Below are 23068 nucleotides of genomic sequence, written 5' to 3' on the forward strand. Positions count from 1 at the left end.
TCAGATCATTATAATTGCCCATCTACAGGATGATTTACAGATTGTAGATGATTTACATAGATCTATCAAAGTAAGGACATCATTTTTAATGTGAAGTAAAAGATTCTTGATGATCATTGGTCACTTATAATGAAATGAGAAATTTCTTATTTTATTATTAAATTATTAGTGTCTTAATTTTTATAATTTGTAAACTATTCACTTTTCATAATAATATTCACTCATTATCATTCGAGTTTTATTTTTTATTGAATTTTCTTTTAACATACATTTTTGTCTTTTATCTCACCTGTGGTGTAGCTCATTAAATATGTTGTTACTTCTATAGAATTGAAGAGATTTAAAAGACATTGGACAACAAGCTAGGGTAGATGAATCAAGAAAATCATAGCAAGGATCTTAATTTGGAGTTATATGAGGGGCATATTGGGCCCATTTTGATGTAATGGTGGAACACTAGGAACACCTTGATTCATATACCACCTACACTTTAAATTTCAAATTCTATGCAACAAGATTGGTGATAGTGCTTCGTTTCTAATGATTACGAGAAGAAAGAATGGATTGTGGAAGCCCTTTGAAATATGTATAACAATGAGTCAAGTCAATTTCAAATATAGTAGCTTTCCTTTGTCAATCTTTGGGGTGTAACATTTAGAAAATTTGTGGCAAGGTTAGATAGGGCTACATTAGCTCAAACCAGCCCTATTCGATGTTAGGCAAGGCATTGAAAAGAATACTCAACTTGGCATTTGCCTCCTTACACAGATTGCCAATTCCGTAGAGAGGAGATGGTCCACATATAGCTCCATTTAGACAATCAAGTGGAATAGGCTTACCTCTTGATGAGTAGTTGGTGGTCATGCATGGTACCTTGCAGCTTCAAGATGGATAGACTTCTTAATATTGACAAATTCTTGACTATTGAGAGACTCCAACCATACGATGTGATGTTGATCCTTTTATCCTTTTCATTTTGTTGTATGTACAAATTGATAATGAAAACTCAAATGATTAGACATTGAAATGTTGTTAATTTTTGTATTGTTTTGTGTGAATTGTCAATTCATCTCTAATGTATTACATAATTATATAATGAATATGGTGAATGCTTTATCATATGAAAATTTATGATTTTCTACAATTTTTTTTTTTCCCTAATTTTTAATTGTCATACCCTAAAAATGGCCTCCCAAAAATACATCCTGGCATCCCCTTCCAAAAACTTAGTGAAACATAGTATAATAAGTTTGCTTTGCATGCAAACAACTTATTGTTAGTGTAAGAGTTATAATTATTATTTTAAACTATTTTTGACACAATTCTTTTGTAAATAATATAAATAAATAAACTATTTTTGACAATTCTTTTGTAAATATTATAAATAAATAATCTTAACAGTTAGATCATTATTCAATATCATTCATTCAATAGAATTTAATATGCTTATTTTACTACTCAAATTACTATTGAAGAGTTCTCTATCCTTATGTATCAATAAGAGCTCTTGTGTAATGTCCCCATTCAGCATTTACCTTGTTTTAGCCCTGAAACAACAATTCTAACTTAAAGTGAGAATTGTAATATATTTATAAATATAATTTTACCAAATGTAGGAACATTTCAATATAATGTTTAATTTAAAATTCTAAGAATAGATCCAAGGGTAAAAACTAAAAAACTTATCTCTGATTTGTAAATAGATTTTGCTCATCCTAAATCTCCCATCAAACGGATTACTATCTCTCTACAATTCTGCTATAAAACTTCTTACAAATCTTCATATATTCATTTTTATCAACCTACTCATGTTCCTTTCATATATCTTTTGTTTTGTCTATGTATCTTCCCTTCCCTTGTATTGGTTTGTATTAACAGAACTTTAATGAGTTGTAAATAAAACAGATCATTGCTTTCCTCCTTTCTCTACCACTGCCATAAACTTGTTACCATGTTTTATACTTATTTTTTCTGATGAAATCGCAACCTTCTTATCTAACACCCACTGTCTTCTTATTTAACACAGTCACTGTATTGCTGTTGGTTCTCTCTTGCAACCATTACCAATAAATTCCCCGTACCCAGGAAACAATGATCTTGATTCAGACTTTAATTCAGATCTTTAATTTCAATTATCACTTATCCTCTGCCCCCCAAATGAAGTGGGAAAGTTCTTATTTTTATATCGCCCAAACTAAAAGGTGGCATTCTTTGGCAATAAGAAGACACTTCTATTCATTATCGAACCATTTCATAGCGCCTATTAATCATATGCTAACTGTTGTATATGGAACTGTTTGTCATATATGATCGAACCAAATTATTATTATTATGATTATTAATTGGATATTAATCCTATTACTGATTGTCCATTATTGATAGCTTGTGATTACATTGAGGATATAAGTGCTGATCATTACAACTTAATGTTATAATATCGATTAGTTGAAAGAGATGAAAATCAGTAGTTAAAAATTAAAACTTAATTTGTATTAGTTTTGATTACATGAATATCACTGTTTCTTGTGAGGGGACAATCTCTGACAACAACAGTTTATTTATATTTGATTAAATAATCAACTTTATTTATTGATTAGGATGAGTGCTATTCTATTATATATTGTCGTTTATTGAATATTTGTTTTTGTGAGCTTATTTATTATTATATTTGTTTTCTAATTACTTTATTATTTTGTCAATAATATAATATTGTAAAATTCATATTATTATTTGATAAATATGAAATTAATATTAATATTTAATAAATATAAATTATACATTAAATCTTGTTTACTATTATAATTAAGATTTTATTTAGTTCATTCTATTTTTATATATATATATATATATATATATATATATTATTGTTTAGATGGGGACATCACATCTTGTTCGGACTTTGAACATTGTAAAATCAAGAAAAAAGTTCCATGTGAAGTTAGCAAAAGTTGTAATATCCCCTTCCCAACAGTGATCAATTCAGTTGGCCGTTAGCCTATTCCGGAGGCTCGTAGGCTAGTCGGGAGCAGTTTTTAGGGTTCCCTATTTTCTTGAAGGATGCTTTGGCAGTTTTGGTGGCTTGCATATTGGAATTTTACAGTTTTGAATCTAGATTCCTTCTGGGTTTTCAGAGAGCTTCGCGATGGTGTGACTTTTCCGAACTTACTATTTTGAGTAAGTTGCGATGACTGCTCAAAATGTGGTTAAAATGCGTTTGGACACACTTACCAGTTTTAGCAATGCTATTTTTAGCAAGGATTCAGTAGGTCAGTTCAAATGGCTATTTCTAAGAGGTCAGTTTGAGCAAATAGTCTTCCAACATTCTTGGAGTTATTTTTGGCAGTTCAGAGCTTATGTTGGGTGCTTCATTATTGAGGTAAAATGTTTTATAAAGTGAAATAATATTTAAAACATGATGGATGCCTAAGGAGGAATAAGTTGATTTTATAATATAATGCACTTTATTACCTTTGGACCCTACATTATACTTTATTGATATTGTTATAAAGTATATTTGTCTCTTTGTGAAGGTTGATTTGGGGAAAAGGAGAAATGAAATGTAAATTTCAAAATAATGTGAAGTGAATGTGCATTTGGGTTTGGCATCCATTGGGAGGGAATGTGAATTTGAATTTGGAGACACAAAGGCTATAAATAAGAGTGTTGGGCTCTTGTTTTGATCATCCATGAATATTTTGTAACGAAGTGTTGCCAAAATTGAGATTGAGTTGCTTCAAGGAATGCATACCTCCTAGCTTGTTCTTGGCTTCTTGCTTGAGAGATAGAAACTAGTTGAGATTATGAGGTTGTTCTTTACTCTGAAGAACAGATGGAGATCATTGCAAATGTGTCTTTTGATGTTTTCTGATGTTTGGTGGGGTGTTTGTGAGTTTCCAGGTTGTTTGTTTACTGTGGAGCTGAAGGTGATTTTCAATCATAAGTTCAAGCGGGATTTTTTGTTGCTTCTAGGCAATCTCTCATTCTTTTCCTATGGTCTAGGCGCCCCTTCCTGTTGATTTTTAGGTTCTAATTCGCAAATTTGAATTTTATATTGAAAATTGCCCCTTCCTCCCAGGTCGTAGCATCCCTGTGGCTGTCTTGGGAAGAGTGCATTGATTGTTAGATCAGATTTGCAGCTGGGTTTGGATCTTGTCTTGGTCGCCTCATCTCTAGGCTTCATTAGCATTTTATTCCAATTCAATCTGTTGTGTTTTGGAGGAGATAGGAGCATTATGGTGTGTCTTGTGTTGCTGGTCTGTATTTTCAATCTGCTGGTTAAGTGTATCAAAATTTAGCGTTTGGAATTTTGGGGTTGTTTCCTTGGTTGTGAGCCTCTTGAAATATGAGAAAAAACATTGGATATCATTTGCAGTTGTTGGACAACAATTATTACTTGAATGCTGATTAGTAGTACTAACAGCAAACTTCATTCTGATTAGTTCCTTATTACCCACTGCATAAGTGGAAGAGGCTGGTTTACCGCCTAGCTTAGTCATTTTATCTTTCCAGCATTTTGGTTATCAGCTAATAATTTATTGCTCCCACTACGTAAGTGGTTAAGCCTTGCTTTTGAGTTTGTAATCCTCCCACTGAATAAGTGGAAGTGCTAGGTTATACTACCAAGTTGTTTAATTTTCAGTATTTTCTTATCCTGCTATAAAAGTGGAAGTGGTTGGTCTAACCGCCAACATGTAATGTTTTTCAATGTTTCATCTTTGCTAACACTAATGAGTGAAATTGTTGTGCTGAACTTGGGAAAAAACTAAGGGGGTCATTTCAAAAGTAAATTTACATTTAAAAAAGAAAAAAATTCAGACATGGTAAATGGTAAAATTCTAAGCTTACACGTTTTATTGCTCTAATTGCTCTCATAAATAAGGAGAATAAGATGTCAGAAACTGGATCTATACGATTCACAAATATACCATTTAGATCTTTAAATTATATCCTAATGAGATTTAAATAAAAAACATGGTGCTGCTCCTAAAATAGTATGTCATATTTCATAATGGAATATTCTCTTAGATGAAGTTATAATAGTTTTTTATGCACGCAATTTTTTATAATTAAAATTTGTTATCATATATTTATTCTGTTTTATCTCTATGTACTATATGAATTCATTTATTTGTTTCTTTACAATATCATTTTGTTGGTGCCAAGTTTTTCCTAATTTAACTTCATGTAATTGAATTTCATTTATACTATTATCAGTCCATATCAATACCAAGTAAATATAATGCTACCGTGACTAGTATATCTATGCAACTTATATTTAAAGTTATTCATGTGATTTTTATTTAACTATTTTTTTAATATAACCTTCAAAAAAGTTCATTTAAAATTAGGATTACATAATTTTGTATGATTTTTTTTTTGATATAACAATTTCTCTAGCCAAAAATAATGAAAAAATGTTAAAGATATGCCTGTATTTTCTCCTACATTTTATTCTCAGATCACATCGACAACTAAAAGGCATGGTTCAAAGGCCAGATTAATGAATAGTTTCATAGGATACCTTGTCTCATGATTTAACTAAATAGTAGATATGAATTTATTATTTATTGAAAACATTTCTTTAAACATAACTTGTTATAGCTTAATCCTATTTCATGGCTCTATCTCTAAATTCATTTTTAGCCCAACTTTTAAAGGCGGTCTTAGGTTTTATAGAGTATTTCTTATTAAAGATAGGCTTGTAACTTCCTATTATCATTTACCATATCACAGATATGCATATAAAATTATATCCATTAAGGAAAAAAGGAAAGAAGTGGAAACAAAAAGCAATGGCAAAAGGATCGAGATTGAAAGACTTACATCGTTCATATGGCCCCTTGAGTGTAATATTTAGCCATTCATGTGGCCCAAAGAAATCGTCATCATGAATTTTCCATTCAGCAAATAACTGTCGTATTCGTTGAATCTCACTGTCATTGAATGTATATACTCCTGGAATCTTAGGTGGGAAGAACTTCAGGTTCATCGCCAATCTTGGACCCGGTTCCCAGATATAATTAATTATGGCAAATTGATATAAACTTAAATTCAATCCAGATGTCATGTACACCTTAAATCTTTTGAAATAAGCGGGGAACCGAGAGAAACTAGGACTCTTTAAACGCATTCCGACTTCAAAGGGGGCCACACAGAAAGAATCAGCTTCTTGAATATACTCATAATAGGGAGCTGTAGAGCCATTCGGAGAGCATGCACTAACACTGTTCATAGTGTTTCTATCAGTGTCTTCAGTTCTGTTTTGAGTACCACAGAAACTAGCTCTTATAGTATTTTGGCTGCAAACAGGGTTACCCCCCAACCTAGCATTTAACCAAGTTGAGAAGACATCAGGAAACAGGAACAAATAAAACCAAAGTTTCAATATATAATCAGCGTTAATTCTTCAGTTATTTACTAGAAATTAGTGTCGTAAACTAGATTAATTGATAATATGTTTTGATACAATGGACATAATGCAGTGCTAAAATACATTTGCATTGTCTCCAATATAACAAATGTAGCTTATATATTGTGTAAGAATTCAGATAATTTGTCATTTCTAACAGCATCCACATATATTTGATTTTCCTTTGATCGTGGCAATTGCACAAACAACTATGGATATAGAGAAGAAACAAACCGATACCAATTTTAGGAATTTATTACCAAGCCAAGTAATTGATTTAACATATAAGAAAATGAACAAAAGACAAACAAAACATAAATGATAAATAACTATGAAAATTTATTTTACCACATGGTGATATTTGGACTTGTTACAATTGTAGAAGCATTTACATTGGTAAGGTTATTGTTTTGGAAATCGCTGCAAAATATACAATGAGAGTGATTAGTAATTCAATGTTGTTCCTATATGTAAAGAAAACCTTTAAAAAAAAGACGTTAACAAAAGAAAATATCAGTAAATAAAATTGTCATGTATTGAAAAGAACTTTTACATCAATAAAATAATCAAATACAAATATCTAAAAAATGATAGCATCTTAGGGACAACATACAGTAGCAGTGTTGTATTAGGACCAAAGATTACATTCGACCCAATGCCATCTGGTACAGCACCACTGAGCTTATTGTTATTAAGTGATCTGCAGCGGGCAAAAGAAAGTAGTTTTAATTCATATTTCAATTTAGTTCTCAATGTAAACTAATTATCTTTCCAAAAGCATATTGTCATATTTTGGTCTCAATGTAAACTAATTATCTTTCCAAAAGCATATTGTCATATTTTGGTCTCCATGGATGCTGTTCTTATTAACTTCTACTTGACAGTATCTGCATTTTTTTCTTCTTTTGGTTGTATTCCATCAATATTTGATTTAAATGTTAAAAGTGAGCTCAAAACTTGTGCTCCAAATGTTCACTTTTTGTCTTCTTTCCCATGAGCTATTCTCGATTTTAGGTAACTGATTAGGATTTCCTTCAATATGAGAATTTTTACAATGTAAGGAATTCTTTGTACTTCATAAAATGTTAGTGGCACACTCAGATCGACAACATTTTTCAAAGTCTTTTTGTCAATAAACCATGGTGCTCACAATCTTTGAAGTTGAGGCAATGCTGCAAAGCTTCGTGGTATTGATCCACTAAGATTATTGTACGATAGATCACTGCAACAACATATATTTCCATTGATTAATTAAGGTGACATAATCAAGTAAGAGTTTTTAATAAATGTAGAATGGCATTCTAGATTTATGATCCACAAGTCTTCTTATACGTTTAGTAAAAAGTAAGCTCAAATTTTATTGAGGGTTCTTACATGGTAGTAATGTTTGTTGAGAGAGAAGATGATGGAATTTCGCCTGACAGATTATTATGGCTCAGATCCCTACAAAATAATCAGCCATTCAACTTCAATCCATCATGTCATCTACATATTTGAGTCACATGGCACCAATCTAAGTTCTATATTTTACTCTATGCAGCTGAATGGATGAACCCAAAGAGATTCCAATCTCCAAACAAATTAAGAGCATATGATGAAATGCATCCAATGAAGATCATCTTTGCATTGACAAGGATATTCCTAAAACATTGCTGAACTTACAAAACCATCAAAGAAGGTATGCTACCAAAGTCTGGTATAGATCCCAGCAAGCCGCAATTCCTTAGACTCCTGTATCACAAAGTATCACAATTAAATAAAAGCATAGATAATCTTCATCATTACATATACAACATAGTTACTAATTGAAAATATTGATAGAAAATCCTCAAATGGATAAACAATATTAATGCAATCCTTTTAACAAAAGACAAATATATGGTTTAGTCATTTTAAACTGCATTTATAAGATGTTTATACATTGAACCTTTTTTATTAACTATACAGAATAGCATATAGGCTACTGAGTGCAAGAGAGAGTCCAACAGAACATAGATTCCACTAAACCAAGAAACGTAAATATGGCATGATATAGGAAGTGATTATTATCATTCCAGATTATCTACAAATATGAGGAACTGGAATGAACTTTGCATAGGAAAATGTATTGTGTTGTGGTGAAAACATTCCTCTAGTAAAACTGCACCCTGATTGTAACATACTAGGATTCATATAGCTTTTGTCTTTGTGCCAAACCAGCCTGCACATTTTAACATTTGGGCCCTAGTATTAACACTATTATGATTTCTGAAGTAAACAAACTAAAAGGATGCAAAAAATGTGGTCTTTGATCCACACTTGTTAGTGATGTGCATTGCAGAGAATGACAAAAGGGTAAGCATCCAGCTTAAATAGACCAGTCATATGACCATTGATAAACGTGTTAGCAAAAGAATTGGAGGAACTAGATATGAACCTATTACTTTTATGTTGACACTATAATTGATTTTTGGAATTTGGAGGGATTAGCTATGGGTAGGAAACCTGTCTATGCTACAGGAGAAGAGATTTTGACCCAGAACGTCCAAATCATAGCAAGTTATATCCACTGTGGTTTGAACCGCCCCCTGAAATCAGCTCAGTAGATTTATCTAAAGTATATTTTTGGCATGTATTGTAAGGTATTAGATTGTTGCTCAAATAATGGATAAACTTGAGACTGGATCCCAAAGTTTGTATGCGGGTGGATCTACTGATGAGTTGCCAAATAAAATCAAGATTACGTGCTTATTGTCTTTAAATTTTTAAAACCAAGAAGGTGAATTTATTTAATAGGACCAATCTCCACTTTTACTTTAAGCATCTGGACAGTTATTACATGAATGGGTTGAACCAAGTGCCAATCAAGTATGGGAGCTTCTGTGAGAGGGATTAAAACACTCTGAACTTGTCGAAGTGTAACAACTTTCCTTTCTGAAGAAAGATATTCAATTCTGGGTGGAACAAAGAAGCTTGCAACTAATGGGAGGATGGAAGCATCTGCTCAACCATCATCTGTTATGAAGGAATCTGCCATAAGATTCCTGCCCTCCAACTAATAAGAGAGCAGGGTAGTTGACTTTCAACCTTTTTGTACTCCAACTACAGGGAATCCCATACCATTAACCATCCTTCTTCATGTCTTACAAATAGTAGCAATGTGAGTATGCCAATATCATCTAGCCAGAATTACAACTCTGTGTAGCTTAACATCTGTCTCCAAGATCAATAAAGAAAATCAGTTGAAGTTACCAATATCCCAATAACTCGTTCTGGTCTTAATTTAAGCATGTTCACACCAGAACTATGGGTTAAGTTGAGCATACTCATGTCAGAATTGTGGGGCTCAGTTCTGTTAAGGTTTTGTTTGGACTGATATTTTAACTTAAAGCGATCTCTTGATGTAGGCATAAGCTTTTCCTGCTCCAGAAATTTCAAATTCCGATTCCAAACACTGCTTCTGAGTTTTAACAGCCTTGTGATTTAAGCCAAAACCAAATCTTGAGCTTGAAATTCAAAGACTACATTTTTATTTTTCTCCGAAATTTTCCTTTCTTTCTGCTACAAATGAATCCTTGTATTTTCTTTCTTTTTTCTGTTTTCCAGTCTAGGACTCTAGTCCCTTTTCTTCCATGAGATATCCCGTCTCAAATCTCAGGGGATTTGTGCCTTTTACCCATTCTGAATTTTTTTATTTTCTTTAGTTAAAAGCAATCAGGCACCAAAAAATATCTTCTATGATATCTTCTTTATGCTAGATCTGTTTTGGTTGTCTGTAAGCCCTTAAACATAATCAAAAACTTGACTTGGTCCAGCAACAACAACAGAATGAGTTTCAACTCAAGCTTATGCAGCAGATGACAAAATGTCCACCATCTCATGAGACAATGACAGTACACCAACTGTATTCCATTGGCAATCATAATTGCTTAACTTGCTTTCAGGTCAAACGTAGATTTTCATTCCCATTTCAATGGCATAATCGATGGAGACAGATTGGTAGCTTGATTTGCAATCTAAAGCTGTGTTTCATGACTTAGGAACCCCTAAAACATAATGAATTGCAGGTTTGAGGTTTGTATGAATAATTGTGCCTTCACCTAGTGACAATCTCATGTCCAACTCATGGTGGCCACAAAGAAGCCCACGATTGACAGTTGAACAGACTTCCAAGAGATTATGAGCTAGTGATTTTTCCCCATCAGATACAAAGAAGATTTATTAGATTAATAGCTCTATCTTTGCCAAGTATCTGCACACTTGGATCTAGCACTACATGAGTCGCTCAATCACTCACCATCAAGTTAGACGCATGTGAAACTAATGAGTCCTTATGAATTTTACTCAAAACTTCTTTCTAGTCTCCAATAGTGGTTACATCTTTTCACCATCACTTATTAAGGATCATGCTTTTAAGCTTGATTTTGTGGTGGATGCCAAAGCAGCACAAAACGTCTTTGAATCCCAATGTCTTTTTCCATCTCCTACCCATACCAAAGCCCATAGTTTCAAGACTCGTGGGACTCGCCACGGGCTCGCGAGTCCATTGGTGGGCTGAGTTGACTTGCCAAGGACTCACGAGTCAAGTCTTGGCAAGTCTTAACAAAAGACTCGCGAGTTTTTTACATGGACTCGTGAGTTTTTTACATAGACTCACGTCGCCCAACATACACGCCCAGAAGGAAGGGAAACATGTCAAAAAATTATCTAATTTTTTTTTTGAAGTCAGTCTCATTCTTTAAATCAGAATCTTATTTAAATCAGATGTGCATTTCTTATTTAAATCAGATGTGCATTTCTTATTTCAAATTCTTCCCCCCTCAAATGAGTTTCTCTTCTCCCTTTCATATCTCACGTTTGAGGGAGTCACATCTTATCATTTCATGCCTTTTGACCTTTCATTAGCTTTAATCAAATTTTAATTATATTTAATTATACTCTTTTATATTTTTATTTTAATTTTTATATTTATTGTTTTGTATTTTAGTTTTTTTATTATTATTATTAAATTATATTTTAAAGTAGGGACATTACAGTAGTTGGATGATCTTATTTTCAGAATTGTAAAAACTGTCCTCCCGCTGAAAAGTGGTTGAGTGATCTTATTTTCAGAATTGTAATACTTGACCTCCCGCTGAAAAGTGGTAGAGTGACTTTTACATTAAGTTGTTCTTGCCCGCTGGACAAGCGGAAGGGGCTGGCTTGCCGCCCGACATTGTACTCTCAATTTGTTTGGAGCTAACGATCCCATATTCACCGTATGCTCTCACCTCCCCACATTGGGTTCTTGGTGATCAAAAAGTGGAAGGGTTACTCTTCAGCAGTATTGTATTTGTCTTCCTAACCTTAACGGGTGCTTTGTTGTGTTTAAAAATTTGAAAAAAGTAAGGGGGTCATTACAGTCTGCAATATTCCCATCCCTAGAGATAGGTGTCTGTAATACCTTTAGTGGTCAATGAAATTGTGATGTCTAAAGGTTGTAAGACAATTTCATGCTTTAGTCTTTTTACTGCTCCTCTGACATGTTGCTTTAACAACCTGTGCCTTGTTAACTTCACAATCGCATCTTCCTTCTCACAAAAGATCATTGCATTGCTAAGTCTGACCGCTAGACAAATAATAATTGGTCTAAGTGATTCTCATTTAATCTGCCATGTTTTATTTCTGACTTATCCCAATAGCCACCCGAACTTCTCATACTAATCGGTGTTTAGCATTGTTCTTCAGAAAATTGTGAAGTCTTACGGCGTAAGACAATTTTCTGAGCTTATTTAATGATGATGAATGTGCTATAGTCAGGGTCATGATAGTTAAGGATGTAATTCTGACAAGGCATGACAAAAGAAGAGTGGAAGAAGACACATAAGATGCTTAAATTTAGATTTGTGAGGACAAATAATCAATTGGCTGAGTTGTAAGAGCTTCTCAAGATGTTAGAAGTTGTCATTGAGGGAAACGTAAAGGCCTCTCTTTTTTCAAGAGGTTCATCTTGTTAATGTGTAATGTCCCCTATTTAATTTCTTGGAAACTGAGGACAATTAACTAACACTTTAACACATAGGCGGCTACTTTCCTAAGTAATTAGTTACCAACCTTAAAAATAGATACTATATAATAAGAATTATGAGTTACAATTTGGTGTATGGATATATCTATTTCTCTACCTTGTTGTAATTGACATCTGGAACACTATATATACTTTTTCTGTTGTTTCTAATATGATGGGTATACTTATGCCATCGGTCTTCTCCTTGCCACCTATAGTGATGATAATTAATCATTGTGTCTACTCGTTCCTTTGTGGTAAGCAAATAATGGTCCCTCTCCCCTAAACAAACAATCTTCAAAGCCTTCTTATATCTTGACTATGAATATGATAGGTTGTGTTTCCAAAAGATACGTTTAATGCTTCTTCTTGTATATTAATTGCACTTTTCCAAATTATAATTGGATTAACTAATTAAGTAATAGTCCACTGGTATTAAGTATCTTCATAATAATGATATGTCATTGACAAGTTTCTAATATTCGTCATCTATATAACCTTCTCCACTATTGTATTATTGATATAGTGACCATCAATTAAATACTATGTATCACCCTCGTGGACGGAGTCCTCTAACATATTTGTCTACGTATTTGTGATTGTGGGCTTGACCATCGTAGCTATGTAGTCTTCATAATATGCAGTGTTTATAATAAACACGTTCCTCAATTTGACTGCCAAGTATGTCAACTATCCTTCTTCCATGCAACTATGATACTAGGTTGTTACGTGTTATTTTTTTGTGCAATCCTATTAGTTGATGTTATACATATCAACTTCCATTACGATTGTTGCCTACATTATTTATCGTATGCCCCTTTGTTTATTCGATCGAGAAGAGCATATGCTATTTTTGCCATCTCCTATTTGTGCTTCATCGATAACCATCGCTCTGCATATTTAGTCAATCTCTTCATCATTATGGCTCAATTGATATCCTTAGCCCGATGTATGTTCTCTTGTCTTGGCCAGCGATTATAAAGAATGATGAGTCGGGTCGTCCCAAATAGGAGGGAGTCTTTAACAGTCTTAGTACAGAACTTCCGTATTCTAGACTCTTCCATTCTTCCACAGGAAGGAGAGTTTCCAATGCATAAGCAAATGTCAAATTTGTTCTTTAGAGATGCTTCGTTTAGTTCATACTTCATATTTTAACTCATATATTAGTTTATCATGTATGATCTTTAGAATATGGAGGATGAATGGCAACGATATTTGTAATGTCCCCCATCCACAATCTGCGTCCTTTGCTACCATCTTTCCCTGCCGCTATTCCTTCCCACGCTCCCCTCCTCTTTCCTCCTCACGGCTTGTTCTTTAATACCAGTGGGGGGTGTTGGAGCGGACCCAACCAGGGGTCATGACTACTAAGGGAGGGGTGAGCGGTGGTGACTGTTGGAGTCACCGCTCCCTAGTCCACCCGTAACTCCTTTCGGGCACCTTAGTCTATACGCACCGCATCACATATAATGTGACTACTGGGTGCAATACGCCCGTGTAATGTTGTTAAGGTTTAGTGTTACTTTATAAGGTATTGATACATTATAAGAATTTTGTATTGTATATTAATATTGGTTTCTTGATATCAAGCTTGTTTTCTTATTAATTAGTTTAAATCTTTAATTTAAACTTATTTAATTGTTCATCGATTTTAATTGTCTCCATGTCCGGCTAATGTAGAAACAATTCTGAAATGGCCAACCCATCAATAGTGTAAAACAGCTATCTTAATTTATTTTATTATTATTATTTATTTATATTACTTATATTATTATAATTTGATAAATATGAATTTAATATTAAGCAATATAAATTTTATATAAAATCTTATTTGTTATTAGTAAATAATGATCATATATAATATAAATAATAATCATAACAAATAATAATAAACATTAATAATTATATATTAGAGGAAAATCGTGAAGTCTCATAAATGAGACGATTTTCCAATATTATTAAATGTTAATTAATAAATGTTTTAATTATCGTATTTATTTAATCACAATAATCCAATGTCCAAAGAGGGGTTATGACATAATGCTACTTTCTTTTGCTCCTTCAAATTGTGTTTTTGAAGGGGGTGCTTAAGTTGTAGAACCATCTTGTCAGTTCCCTTTGAGATATTAATACTTGTGTTATGCATGGGGTTGTGTAGCTTGTAGGTATAACTTGTGTAAGCAAATGTGTAACTTATACTTATAATCATATTAGGACTTGTGTTTAATGGTTTGATCTACCCTTTTGTGACTTGTTGACAAATGTATAAATAGAAGCATCACTTCCAACCTTATCATGATATAACTCAATTCACTTTCCCTATTACACTTTATGTAATAATATTCGTCTTTTGATTTCACATCACCATCACAAATTGTTGTCCCTTCTTATGGTTGTGGATTTAAATAGTCTCATTTGATTATTTGTTCAATTATGGACCTATGATTCTTAATCTCAATGCCTACATATCAAGTAATAAGTAAAATGATCAAGAAATTCATACTCAAACAAACACGATCTAATCCAAAAGCAATAACAAGAATTCATACTCAGACACTTTCTATTTCATAATCTATTTCTTACAAAAATGAATTGAGATGAATACTCAAAATTATATAAAACACAAGAAAGTATCTAGATTAAGGCAATAGATACTTACAATTTATATAACTTACTGATGTTTGTATATGATCTAGGAATCTGGCTTCCAGTGAAGGGATTGTTATCAAGTTGCCTGTAGAAAACATAATTTAACGGTGGGAAATTATCAAAAAATCGAATTTTATGTAGAATGCTCTTATACTTCTTTCCTACTTTGTCATCTTATTGCTAAACCAATGAAAGAGTAAAATGTTAAGGAGTATAAGAAATAATTAGCTGTCTGAATAAACAAGGAAAAACATTCAAAATGTAAGGCAGAAACATTTTTTATCATAAAGAAGCGAAAATGGTTCCAGAAATTCATTTTTATTTATTGAGATACAAAATGATCAGTGGTAAATTTGGCAATCAACAGTATTTCTCTGGAATCACAAAAGAAGTTATGTAAATGTTTTACAGCTAAAGAGTAATCTATATTCTCACTTGATTACAAACTATAAAAGAGAGCATATATGGTAACTAACATGTTTTGGAATCCTTCACTCATCTATATCTTAATTTCACCATATGTCAACGTTAAAGAGCTGGAAACAAGAAGAAAGATTATGTCAACTTACTCTTTACTACTAGGGAGCATGCACATAGTGTGGATGATGATAATGAAGAAAATGATTCATTTTTGAATGAAAAAATATTTTAAATTCATTCTTGGGACAAGAACTTCTATATTATAGATATACAAAGGCTCTTATAACTAAACCAAATAGGTTGAAGAATTTAATATCAGGACAAATAGAAGCAAAATTTAACTTGGGGATTCTCAACTTCAGGAATTATGCATATAGCATGACTTTCTCACAACAACCACTCTAACTTTGCTTACTAGCTAATATAGGGGAAGGTATTACAGACTCAAATTTTTGAATTAAGAGTTGGCATGTAGCAAGCATGACTAAGTTGGTGATAGAACTTGCAATCTACCTATATGAGTGATTAAGCACCCCTATTTGTTAAAAAATATGAAGGAAATTCATCTGTTTTATGGAAGAGTTTCACCTAGAAAATGTCATTCTCTTAAGAATTTCAGTGTGAGGTACCTCAAGAGTGTGAATCCTTTTTATTGGAAGATGTGATTGGCTATTAGATGAATAAAATTGATTATAGAAAGCTAATTAAGCAAGGGACCTTGATTTGGTTTTTTTTGAATATTTACTGAAGACAAGTGGACTCAAGATCCAAGATGTTGTGAGAATCACAAGGTGTTGAGACTAAAACTTGGACTTGGACTTCTTGCCAAAAACCTGGCCAATGTAAAAAATCATTGAAAAATAGAGTGATTTATTTAAAAAACTTATATTATATCACAGAAAAATAAGTTCAAATATACACAAAAAACTAATCAATTAAATATACAATACAAATTAATGTTGGTTTTAATTAGGGAAAGGAGCGGATTCCAATTGCCTAAGGCAACATTGGAATCTGCCCCTTAGGGATGGACCCTTCTCCTCTCACATCACTCTCTAGGGCTGGGCCCTTTTCCCTCACGCCATCATCAAATAGGGTTGGGCCCCTTCCCACACGCCACCCCCAAATAGGCCCAGCCTTCAAAAGGGACACGCTACACCTTTGGTGCCAAAATTACCCTATTCAAGGCCGACTTAATTAAAGAATGATATGGGTATAAATAAAGATGTAAAGTGAAACATTAGATACTCGAACATACATATCATTTGTGAAATTCAGTCTGCCATTAGCTAATGCCAAATACATCAGAAAGGTGTGAATTATCTCCAGTCCACTGCGAATCTTGTAGCTCCTCCTTCTTCATCATCTCTGCTACTGAAAGTGCGATTTCCATTCAAGTAGAGGTGCTGGCTCTTGCATATAATCTCATATCTGTAGCAAACTGTGTACATTGAAAGATCAGATCTGATTGTTGAAGAGCAGACCTGGACACCAGTATAGATCAGATCTGATTGTTGAAGTGCAGACTAGGATAGAAGACTACAGACCTATTGGAGCAGCTTGTGTGCTGACCTATTTGCTAAGTGAACTACGTCATCAAAAGCCCTAAGAGATAAGTTGTAATCAGAAAACTTTGCTTAATTCATAATCAGATCCGAAGATCTTTCTGGCTGGGTTTTTCCTGTTATTTCTCTACTTATGCTTAATTCTGGAAATCCTAACACCATTCAACATTAATCTAAAATTTGTATAGATTTCTATTTTCTAAACATTGTATTAATTTAAAAGTCTAAAATTAACATGGTACCAGAACTATAGGCTAGATCAACTTTCAGATTTCAGAATTTAGTACTCCTTTATTTCCAGATTATTGTCTCATTTTCAGGTCAGGTCAATGGGGCTGAAAGTTGAAGATAGGCTTGATGGAAATCTCAATTTTGCTGCATGGAAGGTTCGCATCATGGTTGCCCTTGAGTAAGAAGATCTTCTTCACTTCATAGAAGAGAAAGAGCTAACTGAACCTACAGATGTAGCTAAGCTGAAGCAATTCAAAAGGAATGTTGTCAAGGCCAGAAAGCTCCTTATTGATTCAGTTAAAGACCACCTAGTCACCTCCATTGCCTCATTCACTATTGCAAGAGAAATATTCAGTCACCTTCAAGGTACTTATGAAATTAACAATCTCAGTTGGGCAATTACTTTGAGGCAGCAATTACTTAATGTCAAAAGAAGATTCTGTTATGTCTTATTTTATGAGAATTTCAAAACTAAAGAATCAGCTAGTTACAATTGGACATAACATGGAAGACAAGGATCTTGTTATGATTGCCCTAAATGGTCTACCACACTCATGGGAGTCCTTTATTCAAACCATAAGTGGAAGAACTGAGTTACCTACCCTTGATCGCCTTAAGAATGATTGCATTCAAGAAGAGTCACGTCTTATCTCAAGAGGACCACTCAAAAGTCCTCAAGTAGATGATCAACACATGCTCGCAGCCCAATGCAAGAAAGGTGGTAATTGGAAGAAGTATTATCCCAAGAGAAATAGAGATTTCAGACCACCTAGTTCTCAGCATTCCTGGAAGAAGCCAAGAGATATCTCTCATGTTTGATGTTTCAGATGTGACAAATTTGGTCACTATGCTAAAGAATGTCAGAATGATCCCACGCAAAGAGAAGCCAAACTAAATGAAGTCTCAGAACAAAATGATGACTTCTTATTCATCTCTGCCCTGTCAAACAGCATACCCACAGACAGTAACACATGGCTGATTGACAGTGGTGCATCCAGACACATCACAGGCTACCGTGATCACCTTTCAGACTTAGTAGAAAAGGATACCAGTCTACATGTTGTAATTGGTGACAATGCTCGATATTCGGTAAGAGGTTCAGGCACTACTTCCTTAAACTTAGACTCTGGTATTTCACTTCACCTTAGTGATATCTTATTTGTTCCCGGAATTAAAAGAAACCTAATTTCCATTTCTGCCCTAGAAGATAAAGGTTATCAGATTGCATTTTCTGAGGGTAAAGTACTTGCTTGGTCTAAGAAATCTAATGTTAAATCTACTCGTGTAATTGGAAATAGATATGATAGTTTATATAAGCTTTCTGCTAACCCTATTCAAGCCCTCATCAATGAGGCTCCCAAATCCTGTGAGCTATGGCATAGAAGACTTGGACACTTACACTATCAAGCACTTCCCTCACTTGGAAAGTTGGTCAAAGGTATGCCTAAACTCAGTCAAATTCATGATGATACATGCAAAGGTTGTGCTATAGGTAAAAATATTAAAAGTTCTTTTCATAAAAGTGAAAATAGAGCTAAAGATAAACTAGAACTTGTTCACTCTAATTTATGTGGTCCTATGTCTATAGCATCTCCTAGTAGATTTCTTTATTATGTAATCTTCATAGATGATTTCTCTAGGAAAACTTGGATCTACTTCTTGAAATCTAAAGAATTTGATAAAGTCTTAAGTAGATTTAAAGAGTTTAGGGCATTGGCTGAAAATACCTCTGGTAAAAGAATTAAATGTTTAAGATCTGACAATGGAGTTGAGTATACCTCTGGTAGCTTTCATGATTTTTGTGTTGAGGGAGGAATTAAGAGGGAGTTTTGTGTTCCTTACAATCCACAGCAAAATGGAGTTGTTGAAAGGAAGAATAGAACAATTGTTGACACTGCAAAGGCTATGATTCATGATCAGGATTTGCAGACCTCTTTATGGGTTGAGGCTTCCAGAAGAGTAGTATACATTCAGAATAGATGTCCTCACCGTGCTCTAAAGAATATGATGCCTGAAGAAGCCTTCACAAGATCCAAACCTGACATCAGTCACTTAAGAATTTTTGGAAGTCCTGTATATGTTCATGTGCCCAAGGAAAAACGAACCAAGTTGGAGCCCTCCGGGAAGAAAGGCATACTAGTTGGATATAGTGAATCCTCCAAGGCCTTCAGGATCTACATTCTAGGTCAAAGGTATGTTGAGGTAAGTAGGGATGTTACTTTTGAAGAAGATATTGCCTTTAAGAAATCAAAAGGTTCTCTTGTTATTGATGAAGTTAATGACAATCAAGATATGAATGTTGATACTAACCCTGAGATTCAGAGGGGGCTTGTTGAACTACCAACTCAAGAGCATAATGATCCTCCTGAGGCTATGAATCCCACTGATATTCCTAGTGACATTGTTGTTAGCAAAAAGAGGCCACTTTGGGTGAGAAACACCATTCAAGAAGCTGAAAGATTTGCAGCTCCCAGTGGCACTTTTCGTGAAACCAAGAGACCGCAAGTATTCTCCAACTACGTTGCATTGATGTGCAATCTCATTGAGTCTGAGCCATGCAATGTTGAAGAAGCCTTGAACCATCATGCCTGGAAGCTAGCTATGGATGAAGAGTACTAGTCAATCATCAAGAATGATGTTTGGGACATTGTGCCTAGACCCAAAGGTAAATCTGTTGTTTCCTCTAAATGGTTATTTAAAATTAAACATAATGCTTATGGTAGTATTGAAAAATATAAAGCTAGGTTTGTAGCTCGTGGTTTTTCTCAAAAGGAAGGCATAGACTATGAAGAAACATTTGCTCTTGTTGCTAGATATACCTCTATTAGAACTATAATAGCTATTGCTGCAGCTAAAGGTTGGAAGCTACATCAAATGGATGTTAAGACTACCTTCTTTAATGGTGTCATTGAGGAAGAAGTCTATATTGAACAACCTGAGGGTTATGAGATTCAGGATAGAGAAAATCATGTGTGCAGATTGAAGAAAGCTCTATATGGCCTCAAACAGGGTCCTCGTGCTTGGTATGAAAGAATTGATAAGTACTTGTTAAGTCTAGGGTTTTGTAAAAATGATGCTGACTCTAACATTTACTTTAAGATATCTAATGATGAAATGCTAGTTCTAGTTCTATATGTGGATGATTTATTCCTTACTGGTAAAGATGAACTTATCATTAGATATAAGAAAGAATTAGCTTCAGAATTTGAAATGAAGGACTTAAGTCTAATGCATTATTTTTTAGGCCTAGAACTATGGCAAAGATCTAACGAAATTTTTCTAAGTCAAGGAAAATATACTATTGATATTTTGAAAAGATTTAGAATGATGGATTGTAAACCTATGTCTACCCCTATAGAATCTAACTTAAAGAAATTGAGTGTTTCTGCAGCTAACTCTGATTTTGCAGATCCATTGGAGTACAGGCAGTTGATTGGATCATTGATGTATCTAGTTAACACTAGACCAGAAATATGCTATGCAGTGAATGCCCTCAGCCAGTTCATGAGCATGCCCAAACATGTTCATCTTGTTGCAGCCAAGCACATCCTAAGATACTTGCGAGGCACAGTTGGTTATGGGCTGAAGTATCCACTTAACACTCCAATAACATTGGAAGGTTATTCAGATGCAGATTGGGTTGGAAGTGTCAAAGACAGGAAAAACACTTCTGGTATTTGTTTCAGCTTAGGATCCGTAGTGATCTCTTGGGCTTGCAGAAAACAATCCTCTGTTGCACTAAGTACTGCTGAAGCTGAGTATATTGCAGCAAGTGTTGCTTCTAAAGAAGCAGTGTGGCTTCATAAGCTTCTTGCTGGGTTGTTTGGACAACCTTGGGCACCAACAGTTATACATTGTGATAATCAGAGTTGTATCAAGATGTCTGTCAATCCAGTGTTTCATGATAGGTCAAAACATGTGGAAACTCATTATCACTTCATTCGAGATATGGTGCAAAGAGGTGCTATTCAGCTGAAGTATGTCAGCACTGATGATCATACTGCAAATATCCTCACCAAGCCTCTATACAAGGTGAAGTTTGTGTACTTCAAAAACAGGCTTGGGATTTCAGAAAATGAGACCTTGGTTAAGAGGGAGTCTCATCTCCAGTGATGCATTGTGTTGCATCAACCACCCTCTTCGGGCAATGTAAGGTGGTAGTCTTTTCAGGGAGAAGAATAATTGTTACCATCCTCTACGAGCAATGTAAGATGGTAGAAAAGATCCTAACCACCCTCTGCGGGCAATGTAAGGTGGCTTCAGTCTCTGCTTGTGTGCAAGACGTAAAGATCTTTTGTTATGTAATTCCAAATCTTTGCTTGTGTGCAAGATGGAAGACCTCTGATTATGTAATTCCATTCTATGCTTGTGTGCAAGATGGAAGTCTACTATGTTTTGATTATGTAATCCATTCTTTGCTTGTGTGCAAGATGGAAGATAGCAATTTTTTTATTATATTTTCTTCTCCCTAATTAAGAGGGAGTGTTGGTTTTAATTGGGGAAAGGAGCGGATTCCAATTGCCTAAGGCAACATTGGAATCCGCCCCTTAGGGATGGACCCTTCTCCTCTCACGTCACTCTCTAGGGCTGGGCCCTTTTCCCTCATGCCATCATCAAATAGGGTTGGGCCCCTTCCCACACGCCACCCCCAAATAGGCCCAGACTTCAAAAGGGACATGCTACACCTTTGGCGCCAAAATAACCCTATTCAAGGCCGACTTAATTAAAGAATGATATGGGTATAAATAAAGATGTAAAGTGAAACATTAGATACTCGAACATACATATCATTTGTGAAATTCAGTCTACCATTAGCTAATGCCAAATACATCAGAAAGGTGCGAATTATCTCCAGTCCACTGCGAACCTTGTAGCTCCTCCTTCTTCATCATCTCTGCTGCTGAAAGTGTGATTTCCATTCAAGTAGAGGTGATGGCTCTTGCATATAATCTCAGATCTGTAGCAGACTGTGTACATTGAAAGATCAGATCTGATTGTTGAAGAGCAGACCTGGACAGCAATATAGATCAGATCTGATTGTTGAAGTGCAGACCTGGACTGCAGACTACAGACCTATTGGAGCAGCTTGTGTGCTGACCTATTTGCTAAGTGAACTGCATCATCAAAAGCCCTAAGAGATAAGTTGTAATCAGAAAACTTTGCTTAATTCATAATCAGATCCAAGGATCAATCTGGCTGGGTTTTTCCTCCTAGGAGGTTTTCCCAGGGTAATTGTGTGTTGTGAGTTCATTTTTGGTTATTTCTCTACTTATGCTTAATTCTGGAAATCCTAACAGCATTCAACATTAATCTAAAATTTGTATAGATTTCTATTTTCTGAACATTGTATGAATCTGAAAGTCTAAAATTAACAATTAACACAAAGAAATGACTTAGTAAGTGACAAGAAAAGTTGAACTTCAAACTTGAGAACTGAACGGCCTCTCAATGTGCTTTGAGAGGATGACAACTAACATTGACGTGAGAAACCTCATTATTTTAGAGTTAAAAAATTAAAGGCTAGGTGGACGCTGTAGTACCCCTGCCCTAATCCATTTCTAGTCTCGGTTTGACCTGGTTAGTTTATCATATTATAATGTTATAGTTAGATGTTTTGATTTTGTGTGTATCTATTAATATGGTTTTCACATCAATTCGTATGCAAGTTTATTAGTTATACTATTTCGTGTTATTAATCTCGAGCTAACACTTTCATTAAGTATGTATATGTATGCATGTATGGCTCAGGGTTGCAAGAGATTGCAGGTA

General features: G+C 34.3%; 1 protein-coding gene across 1 annotated transcript in view; it reads right to left on the reverse strand.

The window, feature by feature from the left end:
- The window catches only part of LOC131034310 (probable LRR receptor-like serine/threonine-protein kinase At1g06840), a 147409-nt gene that overhangs the window by 80666 nt on the left and 43675 nt on the right, over window positions 1–23068 (reverse strand). Inside the window, exons 8-14 of the mRNA XM_057965792.2 lie at window positions 15094–15168; window positions 8072–8140; window positions 7784–7852; window positions 7560–7631; window positions 7023–7109; window positions 6758–6829; window positions 5824–6323 (exon numbers count right to left, since the gene is read on the reverse strand). Coding sequence (XP_057821775.1) covers window positions 5824–6323; window positions 6758–6829; window positions 7023–7109; window positions 7560–7631; window positions 7784–7852; window positions 8072–8140; window positions 15094–15168 — 944 coding nt within the window. The remainder of the gene's footprint in view (window positions 1–5823; window positions 6324–6757; window positions 6830–7022; window positions 7110–7559; window positions 7632–7783; window positions 7853–8071; window positions 8141–15093; window positions 15169–23068) is intronic.

The sequence above is a fragment of the Cryptomeria japonica genome, chromosome 5 (assembly GCF_030272615.1).
Source record: "Cryptomeria japonica chromosome 5, Sugi_1.0, whole genome shotgun sequence".
Classification (NCBI taxonomy): domain Eukaryota; kingdom Viridiplantae; phylum Streptophyta; class Pinopsida; order Cupressales; family Cupressaceae; genus Cryptomeria; species Cryptomeria japonica.